This window comes from Triplophysa dalaica, chromosome 10 (genome assembly GCF_015846415.1).
Source record: "Triplophysa dalaica isolate WHDGS20190420 chromosome 10, ASM1584641v1, whole genome shotgun sequence".
Classification (NCBI taxonomy): Eukaryota; Metazoa; Chordata; class Actinopteri; order Cypriniformes; family Nemacheilidae; genus Triplophysa; species Triplophysa dalaica.
In genome coordinates, this window is record NC_079551.1 from 14,840,883 (window position 1) to 14,852,746 (window position 11,864).

At 40.8% G+C, this 11,864-nt stretch overlaps 1 protein-coding gene and 1 long non-coding RNA gene across 2 annotated transcripts; both read right to left on the bottom strand.

Moving 5' to 3' along the window:
• Window positions 1-7,262: 7,262 nt before the first annotated feature.
• Window positions 7,263-9,436, bottom strand: LOC130430444 (uncharacterized). Its single transcript, XR_008907801.1, has 3 exons — window positions 9,194-9,436; window positions 7,922-8,185; window positions 7,263-7,596 (listed from the first exon to the last, which is right to left on the bottom strand). It is a non-coding gene; the product is annotated as an uncharacterized LOC130430444 (long non-coding RNA).
• A 334-nt stretch (window positions 9,437-9,770) lies between these two features.
• LOC130430477 (uncharacterized) lies at window positions 9,771-11,215 on the bottom strand. The gene is made up of 3 exons (XM_056759591.1): window positions 10,790-11,215; window positions 10,346-10,479; window positions 9,771-9,938 (listed from the first exon to the last, which is right to left on the bottom strand). Exons 1-3 carry the CDS (start codon window positions 11,158-11,160, stop codon window positions 9,787-9,789), a joined length of 657 nt encoding a protein of 218 aa, XP_056615569.1. The 5' UTR covers window positions 11,161-11,215; the 3' UTR covers window positions 9,771-9,786.
• Window positions 11,216-11,864: the final 649 nt, after the last annotated feature.

Below are 11,864 nucleotides of genomic sequence, written 5' to 3' on the forward strand. Positions count from 1 at the left end.
CACAAAATGCACCCTGCAACTCCAGGGCATCTGCATTTGAATTACATAGACGACTGGCTGAATTTTAGCTCAGTCTTGCGAGTTAGCGCTTCGACATCAGGATGTCGTCCTATCTCATCTCAAAACTCTCGGGTTAAAACTCAACGCCACAAAGAGCGTTCTCTCCCCTACGTAAAATACAATGTATTTAGGGACAATATGGGACTTGACCGCGATGCAGGCACAACTGTCTCCTGCACGTGTTGAATCCATCCTGAGCACCCCGAGAAGCATCAGGCTAGGCCAGAAAGCTACTCATCACTTTCAAAGAGTTTTAGGTCTCATGGTGGCGGCTTCCACGGTGATACCTCTGGGATGCCTGCACAAGAGACCGTTTCAGTTGTGGCTCAAAGCCAGGGGGTTTTATTCAAGGGCCAACCCCCAGAGGCAGACAAGGGTGATGCGCCAGGGGCTTCTTACCCTTACTATGTGGTACAGACCTCGGTTTCAGACTTTAGGTCCCACTCTCAGTCCGTGTTGTCGTCGCAAGGTGCTAACGACAGACGCATCCCTTATGGGTTGGGGTGCGGTCTTAAATGACTGTCCAGACCAAGGGATCTGGAGAGGTCATCTTCTCGATTGGCACATCAATTGCCTCGAAATGATGGCTGTATTTCTGGCCCTGAAATACTTCCGGTAGTTACGAGGCTACCATGTCCTAGTGCGGGGGGGACAACCCTTCAGTAGTCTCGTACATACATCAACAGGGCAGGCTGCAGTTGCGCCACCTGAACAAACTTGGCCCGCAAATCCTGCCCTGGGAAGAGGGCAAATTCTTGTCCCTGAGAGCGATTCACATCCTGGGGCATAGGAAAGAGGGAGCAGACTTGCTGTGACAAACTGGGAAATACTCCACCCCGAAATAGTCAAATCCGGAAAGATTTTATGAAGCGGATATGGAACTCTTTGCTATGCAGGAGACGTAACACAATTCCCTCTACTTCTATGACTCATCCAGCTCCCCTGGGTCTGGACGCGATGGCCAATACGTTGCCCAGACTGCGTCTTTACGCATTTCCTCCGATAGCTCTGCTCCCTGGAGTCCTGGCAAAGGTCTGTCAACAGGGCTCGCACCTCTTATTGATGGCTCCCCGTTGGCGAACCAGAATCTGGTTCTCAGACCTAGTATCCCTCCTTGACGACTCGCCATGGGCGATCCCAGTCAGGAGAGACGTATTCTCTCAGGCGAAGGGGACAGTGTTTGATCCCCATCCTGAGCTCTGGACCCTCCATGCCTGGCCCCTGAAGGGCACCAGCTGAGAGATGTCGAGCTTCAGCCTGATGTAGTAGAGACTATTCTAAGTGCTAGGCCTTCCTCCACTAGAAGGAGCTACGCCCCAACACGGAGCAATGTTGACAAATGGTGATTGGCAAACCATGCAGACCCAATTACTGCCAGATCATTTCAGTGTTGGAGTTTCTGCAAGATAAACTGTCCTCAGGGACAAGCCCCGGTACTCAAGGTTTATGTGGCCGCCATTTCGGCCTGCCACGCCCTGATTGAGGGGTTTCTGTGGTAAACACCCTTTAGTCACCCGCTTTATTTGTGGAGCGAGGCGGCTCATGCCTCCTTCTAGAGGGACAGTCCTTCCATGGGACTTAACGACAGTGCTCGAGGGTCTAGTTAGCGCCCCCCTCGAACCTTTGGAGTCAGTGCCTGTCAGGCTTCTGACCTTTAAAAGGGTTTTTCTAATGGCAATCACCTCTCTTAAGAGAATCTGAGATTTGCAGGCGCTTTCAACCTCGCCGTCCTGTTTAAATTTTGCCCCTGGGATGGTCAAAGCTATTCTGCATCCTCACCCGAGTTATTTACCTAAAGTTCCGTTCTCCACCGTGCATCCGGTTATTCTTGAGGCCTTTTGCCCTCCGCCGTTCACGACGTCGGAGCAGGAACAATTACACCTACTGTGTCCAGTACGTGCTCTTCAGACTTACGTCCACCGCACTAGCTAGTGTCGTAAATCAGAGCAACTTTTTATATGCTATGGAGGCCGCAACAAAGGGGCGGCTGTAACCAAGCAAACAATATTACGTTGGGTGAGGGATGCTATTGCTCTATCCTATGAGGCGCGCGGTCGAGCTTCACCTCTAGGAGTCAGAGCTCATTCCACAAAGGGGGTTTCATCTTCTATGGCCTTAGCAAGAGGTGTCCCCTTGCAGCAAGTGTGTGATGCGGCGGGCTGGTCCTCTCCGCACACATTTGTTAGATTTTATAGTCTGGATGTCCATGCCTGGATCACGTGTCCTGGAGTCTACATCCCAGAGTCGTATCTGAGACCTCCTCTCGGATTGTGCACACACGTCACACAACCTGGGGGGTCCAGACACTTCCAGTGCGGCGGCGTTGGTATTCTCGTTCCCATAGCGTTTGAAACGCAGCATCGAGTGTAGCTTTTGATAGGGAACGTCTCGGGTTACTTGGCTGTATCCTGTTCCCTGAAAAAGCGGGAACGAGATGCTGCGCCTCAATGCCGCACTGTAGGCGTGCCCGGACGTCCTTTCAGACAAAGTTGGAACCTGATGACGCGTCCGCATTCACGCGTATTTATAACCGGCAGGTGCAGGTGTAATTAGCCACGTCACCTGCCGAGGTTATATAAAGCCAAAATAATTTTGGGCGTGTTTGACACACGTGCTTCACAACCGGTCGAACAAAGACTGTTCTCCCATAGCGTTTGAAACGCAGCATCTCGTTCCCGCTTTTTCAGGGAACAGGGTTGCAGCGAAGTAACCCGAGACGCTTCCTAAAAGAAAAAAACTAACTATGTTTTGGATATTTATCTCTGCCTTTTTTTTTTAATCAAAAACTACATTCCAAATATTCTCAGGCTTTAAATATAATGATAAGCTAATAGGACTGGCTTTTCCTGTGAAAGTTAATTAATTGTGTGTCTTAAGAATGCGTAGAGAATTTTTTTGTTTTTGTTTTACAAAGAATAATGCATAAGAAATGAATTTAAATTGATACATTGTCTCTAAAGATATACTTGCAGAAATGTGCTATTCATAAGTGCGTTTAACCACTACTTTTAGACCGGGGAAGATGGAGATGCTTATTGCATTTTTCTTCTCAACAGGAGCAGTAAGGAAAAACCAGTGTTGTGCCAGTGCAGCAGACAGTGAAGTTGATTCTTTCGCCATCCGGTGGTTTAACCCAGCTTCTGACCATGGTGTCAGCCGAAAAGAATGAGCGAGGGCAAAAGAGGCATTATTTTCATCAACATAGCATTACACGGGGTAATAGTGGCTTCTTTATTAAGAAAATAAGTTATTCAACTTATTAGCAGTGTATCCCAAGCCCATTTGGACCTCTTCCACCGCAGGAATGATTTCGTAGTCCTTTAAAGAATGAGTCCATGTCCTGCCCTTTCGTTGCACTAGTCTTAAAAAAATGTGTGGTCTTGTGAACAATTTTGTTTATAGTCAAAAAACAAGGTGTGACTTAACTTTACCACAGGCTCAAATCACCCCGTTTTCCCCTACAGTGTAAATATGGAAATATATTTTGCAACCTGTATTCTCTAGCTAGTGTATACAGCTTTTTGACCGTTGACTAATTTACACTAATTTAGACAGGAGAGAAAGGCCCTTTACCCTGTCTCAACAAACGTTTGTGGTTTTTATTTGCAGGTTCCTCATGGGATTTAAATGCAGATTTGAATATGGTTCCTACCTATGGAAGCATATGTGGTGCAATATTCAAAATGGCAATGCAATATTCAAAATGGCAATGTATTTCTGTATTTAAATTTACATTTTCCATTACTACACATGTGCAAAGTTTGGTGCATAAGTAAAATGAAAATGAAACTATATTATTTACATTTGCCATTTCTAACAGGTCTTAATGTGTAATGTGCATACTTTTTAACGCTTTATAAGTAGCGAAATTGAAATGAAAATGTATAAATCAAATTGATTGATATGTGTAACATGTCCAAGCAGAAATAGTAGCAAAATAATAATTTAAATGTTCTTTGTTCTAAATACATTTAGACTTACAGTTAGGACACTTGCGATAGCATTTTCATCATGACGCCGTGGGATATTTGTAGCAAAATTCAATGCGGCTTTGAAAATGCAGTCCGAGCTGACCACGCCCACCCTCAGTCAATCACTACGTCAAGGCGGGGATAACTGTGAGTCATGGGTATTTCGATAACTGGGGAGAGGGAACATGGCGAAGTCCGTTGCTGAGCTTCTCCGAGAAGCTGCCCAAGCACTGGAGCAGCAAACTGTAAATGTTGGCCCTTCAGAAAATCCATCCTCTGCTCTGAGCGCGACGCCTCCGGATCAAAGTGGTGGGACACGGGGTAAGTTGGCAGACAAAGACCAAGGCAACAGTTTTGTATAGGGTTGCCAACTTTCACTCGGGCTCTGGGGAGGTGGGATGTAGCTGACTATCACATTCGTAGACCATCGTCTGTATGAGAATTGCTGGACAAAACAATGGGACGACGGCTTTAGCCGCGGTCAAACTACACCTTGAGCACGTGTACTTGCATGACAAAAAATTATAATATATAATCAACCCAAAACGTAAAAATATCCAAAGCTTCACTTTACTGCAAAAGGTTACTAATTCTTTTAATATAGCTAAAGGTCGCGTTGTGATCGGTATTGGTCACGTGATACGAACTCGCAGGTCAGAGTTCAACAAACTTGAACAAGATCTCCCTCATTCGCATGTGTTTAAATCCTGGTTAATTCAGTTGGCAGCCCTGACATTGAATTTCACAGTCAATTTATTAAAATACAAACTACTTAAATATATTTTTCATCATGTATGAACATTTTATTGCAGCAGTGGTTTTAAGATTGTTTGCACCATTTTCAAATTCACGGGGCCGTCTGCCGAAACGTCCCAGCACCGCTGGACCTTCAGCAAAAAAATCTAAAAGTGTTTCCTACACCCATCATTTTTTTGCCTGTCCAAGAGAAAGGACTGTGAGGTGCCAAGTCCATCTGTGAAAAACAAATTAGAGAGGGCAGGAATAGGAGAGAAGAGGATCACCATTCCAGGTAATGGTCAGTTAAATGTTTTTCTATACCCTCCAGATAAAAGGGTTTGCTTAAATCATGCATCTATAAATGTATTATCCACCTGAAATCATAATTTAACTTGCATTTTTGTTTAAGACAAATACTGCACTCCTCAGGAGTTTTCAGACCATCTCTTTCAGCATTTCCCTATGCTGAAAGATTATGGCAGTTTCCAGCTCTTGCGATCCAGAGGATCAACACGTTCCAAAAAATTAGACACAATTCCCTGTCCAGATGATGGGTATTCCCCTCTTAAGTGAGTCTGTCATGGTTGGTCAGGCTGTCATGTATATCAGGCCACTCCAGAAAGATATAGATCTGCAGGTAGGTAGGAAAAGGTTCAAATCTCTGGTTAGTAATTATATTCTGGATGTTGAGAAAGTTTAAACCACCAAAATTAAGTGATACACTAGTTTTAAATAAAGTGATTTAGGATACCCCTAAATTAATATGTACTTGTTTAAGCTAACCCTACTATCTGTCTGCTAATGTGACTTTTTATATTCTTACAATGATTCAGATTCTTGAGAGTGACCAGTCTATATCCTCTGGACCACTGACAGAATGCTTGTACTGCAACGAGAAGTATAGCCTGTCAGAAATACAAGACCATCTTGATGTTTGCGAAAATTAGGTATCTTTAAAAAAAAGGGTGTGTGGAGTTGGTGGTGCTTCTCATTTAACAATGTAGATGCAACTTAGAAGTATATTAACTTTTTGTTTAATCCAAAATGATTTAAATTTAATGTGGGCAGACATCCCACCTCTTTGTCTCTCTCACTCGCTCTTCAAAATTCCAGGATTTGTTCCAGACTTCCTCAACTTTTGTGAGAGGTGGGATATCTGTGTGGGTCTTAATATCTCTTAATACAGATTTAACATTTTGCACTTGACCTTTTAGTCATAGATTGCAGTGATGGATGTCTGCAATAATTAATTTATAAGTTTCCTAACTTTAAGTAGTCAATTGCAAAACATTTGATGGTACTATGGGAGGGTTTGCAGTTTAGCTGCAAGGAGAGTGATGTTGAATTTGATATCTTTCACTAATCTAGCTGCTGTACTTTCATTATGGTTATGTCAGGTTTCATGAGTCAGGCAAAGTAATATCAGATAGCACTGGCAGTACAAGACAAGAAGAAATGGCAGCAACCATGTCAGAGGATAATGCTGAAAGGGAGGAAAGGACCTCAACATCACTTAATATTGTTTTCTCAGCAAGTACCACCCCATCAGCGGAGCCTGCCACTGAAGGTGTCTCTATCGAATTGACCATACCACTGAGCACACTTTCTCTGTATTACCTTTTTTTAGCATACAAATATTTTTTCTCATACTACAAAACAACAGGACATCTATCAGGGATGTTAATCATATCAGTTAATCATATTTATTTTGAAGAATTGTTATCATTAATCTGTGTTTTCATAGAGTGGAAGATTGAACCGGATCTTGAATCAGCTGCCCGGATGTATCGAAGACAGATCTTAAAGAATGCAGATGACAAAGCAGACCTTGTTGTTACACTGGATCTGCACAGCTGTGAAAAGGATCGTGAACGAGAAATGTTAGCTTTTTATAAGCGTCCAAATGTTGATTGGACAGGTCCATTAACTGTAAAACTTAAAGGTATGCATTTATTGGTGCAAAGTAGCTCTGATGTTTGCATTAATACTTTGAGGAATATTTAATTGTATGTTATCTCTATGAAAAAAAGGAGATGCTGCCTTAGGAGATGGAGTAAAACGGCACTTTTTCACATTGGTAGTGAGTTGCTGAAGTTTTGGACTGGCTGGGCTGTTCTCCCTCAACACCTGTATGTCGAAGTATCACATGACTTATCACTCCCAGTCGCTTCAACCTGCCTCACAACACTGAAACTTCCTTTACGATGCAGAACTTTTCTTGCATTTACACAAGCAATGAGAGCCGCTGTTTCATCCACAAGATTTGGCTTTGGTCTTATCTGAGCTGTAATATTTAAAAGTGTTCATGTGAAAAAAGTCATGTTTATGAAAAATGTTAAATGACATGTTTGATGTCTATTTTTCCACATTTGTTGCTTTTATAAAAATGCATGTTTTTGACAGGAAGTTTTAAAGAGCTCTCATTGTAGTGATGGAAATTCGTATGAGTTGAGTGAAGAAAAAATGAATTACAACCGTTACGGAAAACTACTTCTTTCTCAATGTACTTTATTGTCATACATTGTCATGCATGTTCTAAGAGAAAATTTGTAGTTCTGACATTTGTTGAAATAAACCCACCAAAGGAAAAGCTGTTTGTGGTGTGCATGCATGTTCAAAACGTTCAATGTCTAAAAATCTCTGTCAATTGGGCTACTTTACTCATGTAAGCATCAATTGCCTCATTTAGTGGCATTTCCCGGTTCGGAAGACCTGCCAACTCCTCTGCAGTGAGACGTCGTGGTAACTCTACATCTGGGATTGAAATGCAGTCTGCATCTTCCACGGCATGTGGTCCATCCCAGTCAACACCATAGTCATCATCAACCTTGCAAAATACCAGGACAGTTGCTTTTAAATTATACATCTACCAAAACATCCAGTAAATATTACAAGCATTTGTCACAAAAGCATATATTTTTGTTCTGATGTAGGTAAGGGTGAGGAAATGCATGTGGTAACATTAGGATATTTTTAAGAACCGGTAAACAAACAGTTCTGGGGCACCACTGACTTCCATAACGTTTGTTTCCATACAAGTGAGTGGTGCCCCAGAGATTTTTGATTACAAACATTCCTCAACATATCTTTTTTTGTGTTCAGTAAAATAAAGAAATAACTTGAGAGAGTAAAAAAAAAATGTGCAAACATACAGTTTCCAGATCATCGGCAGCCTCTCTGTTTTGAAGCCAAAGTTGGTATGGAGAGCGACCATTCTCAGTTCTCAGCCTGTGCAAGTTCCATGCTTCTTTAAAAGTATTAAGCTGATGTTTTAACTGGGCCAAAAATGCCCAATGCAGAGCAAAGAGGTGGATCTCATCATCAGGATTCAAGAGTCCTGTCACTTCCAAATGGTAAAACAACATATGGAACAAATCGAGGACTGTGTGTAAACATCTCGCCATAGACGTTCAATCCTTAAAAAAGAAAACATATAAAAACAAAACAAGTGTCAACATCAACCGTTTATGCTAAAAATAATAACTTAGCATAGCTTGGTTGTTTAGATTTGTTTTTATGACAGATGAAGTTAAAATAGTCTTGACAAGAGGTGCTCAATCCTGTTCCTGGAAATCTACCTCCCTGCAAATCTCCAATTATTCAGGAACAGGGCTGGGCACCACTGTTATCGACATATTAGAAGCGGGTTTAACACTGTAGACCAGTGGTCACCAACCCTGCTCCTGGAGATCTACCGTCCGGAAGATTTTAGCTCTAACCCCAATCAAACACCTGAACTATCTAATTAAGGCATTCAGGTTTGCTTAATAATTAGAGACAGGTGTGCTGAAGCAGGGTTGGAGCTGCAGTCTGCAGGAAGGTAGATCTCCAGGAGCAGGGTTGGTGACCACTGCTGTAGACTTTTCAATTGTCCTCTAAAACTGTCCTGTACGAATATGATCCCTGCTGGGAGCCATGTCACAATGTGAGATCTTGGTTGTCTGTAATGCATCTTGATTGTAGTGCAGTCTGACTTTAAAAACGGACACACACAGTTGATCGGGGATGCATACAGGTAAGAAGTGAAAAAGGTGAGAATGAGGGGTGGGTGATGTGACCACATATATATATATATTTTTTTTTAAGTAAAGATTTTGTAATTGCAAAATTTTGATGCCATAGAAATTCCTGAATTCTTGTCACAAATATATCTATCTATCTATCTATACTAATACTAGCCGCCCCCTCGTCAGTGATGCCATACTTGTACCTATCACATAGATAGAGTACTAGTACTTGTTACAAACAAGTTTGTTTTCTTTAGATTCTAGTTCTTCTTTATTAGATACTAGTAATTTGTATTAGATACCACTGAGCTGCAATGACGTGAGTCATTCATGATATCTCAGCAAACACGTCAAGCCACCATAAATATAGGAAAGCATGATTATTATTTCAAACCATAATAGTAATTTTTCATTTACCTCTGATTGTGAACGCTTCTTCCAGTGATGTGAGAGTTGCGGTTCTCTCCACGGTTCTGTACCATAAAATGAGCAACCTCAATGTTTTCTCCTCCTTTATCTGAACGAAACACGAGAGGGCAAGCCAAACTGGCTAACAGCACGAACAAAGGCATCAAGCACAGTGGTCACCTTATTGTTAGTGGCAGCATTCAGATATACTATAAGATGACTAAATCCATCGATAGCACCATGGATCAAAAATCGCCAGCTGATTTGAAACAAAAATGACAAGAAAGATACTGATTTGTCCACAAATCTGATTTGTCCACATTTTGAATAGCAAACTTCCATGCCTTTTCCCCCCCATCACAATCCTTCTAAAAGTCCATTTCTGTTGCAAAATTTTAAAATGTTTCTGATATATAATTTAGGAAACAAAGTTGTTGTAAGTATCAAGCTTATTCTCACACAATATAATGTGTAGTAAATAAAAATATGTAGTTTCCTTTACTCACAATGCGAGCTTAATATTTAGGGTTCCTTGGCATCAAAACATTTAGCAATTCCAGTTGCAAGATAAGGCTGGAACAATTTTTTTTTTTTTAATCAAATTACCGTATTAATTTATGATTTCCGTCAATATGCCACATGCAGTTCGGAGCAGGAACGGAATACTGTCTGCGATGAAGCGTCCGGTTAGCCAGGGCTCGGAGTTGAGATCCCTCGGGATCCACTCTTTGTAGTGACTCACGAACCCTAACAACTTCAGATAATGAGATGTTATTGCACTTTCTTGTAATGTTACAATATCTTAAAGTAAAGTGAAGTAAAATCCCTTCTACTTGATGTGAAGTATGTACTATATAAATACATTTCACAAAGACTTACCGAGATCAATGAAAATGAATGACTAACGGCTGACATATCTTCCATAATTTAATGGACTCTTTTCATAAGACTAAATCCTTCAAAAAAAATATATATTTGCAATTTAAAAAAAATGTATGAACATTTTGAACACTATACTTTGTATTATATTACCCTTGCATATTGCGGTAGCCCTCCAGAAGCAGGGTTGGTGATCCCTGGCATAGTGCCAATGCAGGTCTGACATAGATCCAACACATAAGTATAAACAAGCCTGCAAGTATGTAACAAAAACAAACTTACACTGAATCAAATGCCCACTTGCTTGGAGAAAAGCTCTCATCATACGGTATCCACACTGTGGGTGTTCCCTTTGAATTTCCAACACCAAACGATCCAGGTCTGTATCGTTAATGTCAGAGTACAACTCAGATACTCTGTGGAACAGGTGGATAATTGTGTCATAAGTGGCATTAGATGAATGAGATATTTGTGAGATGAACAGAATTATGTAAAGACCTAAACATGCACCTGTGAATTTTTTTTATACATTCAAGTCATATCTCAATGTCCTAGTTACACTTCTATCAGATTATTTATGTCAGCTCTATGCGTTTCTATGATGCTTCAAAAAAAGGGGGCATTCTGGGCAAAATGTTTAGAATAGGGGTGTTTAACGTTATATGAAACCATAAAAAATATATTATATACATTAAATATATAATATATATTTAAGTTGATGTTTACCTTAGTCCACACTGTTGCATTCGTCTACGTACCGTCCAGCGACTAACTCCATACAAGGCAGCGATGTCTTTAACTTTAAGACCATACATAAGATACCCCTCTATGGCCTCGTCTGGGATCTCCAAGGCCGGTCGTCCCACTCCCCTTGGCAGAGACGAAGATAATCGCTCTTCCACCACTTTCAAGGGTTCAGCAGCGAAACGAGTGTCGAGGCCTGTTAAGGCCGATAATTCTGCAAGACGCTCCAATATTGATTTAGTTCTGTCACCTACATACACGTAAAACCCTTCTGAAACAGCACTATTTCTCTGTTCACGATACACTTCATCTGCCAGTGAATTCAACGACCTTATCAGATCTCTAGCCGCCATGTTTCGAACGATCTAAACGCAACACGCTTCCGCCAATCCCCTCCTTGACGTAGTGATTGACTGAGGGTGGGCGTGGTCAGCTCGGAATGCATTTTCAAAGCCGCATTGAATTTTGCTACAATTATCCCACGGCGTCATGATGAAAATGCAATCGCAAGTGTCCTAACTGTAAGTCTAAATGTATTTAGAACAAAGAACATTTAAATTATAATTTTGCTACTATTTCTGCTTGGACATGTTACACATATCAATCAATTTGATTTATACATTTTCATTTCAATTTCGCTACTTATAAAGCGTTAAAAAGTATGCACATTACACATTAAGACTGCTGTTGGAAATGGCAAATGTAAATAATATAATTTCATTTTCATTTTACTTATGCACCAAACTTTGCACATGTGTAGTAATGGAAAATGTAAATTTAAATACAGAAATACATTGCCATTTTGAATATTGCATTGCCATTTTGAATAATTGCATTGCCATTTTGAATATTGCATTGCAAATTGAATTTTGCACCACGTATGCTTCCATACCTACCTGTCCTGTTTGGTTTGTGTTTATAATTCATGTGAAATGTTTTAAATTTAATATATGAAATGTTTTAAATGTATTTCAACACACCTCTGATGCTGTTCTGCTTCAAATATATATATATTTTTTTTTGATCCAAGTGATGAGATTGTTTAACTAATTTTTGT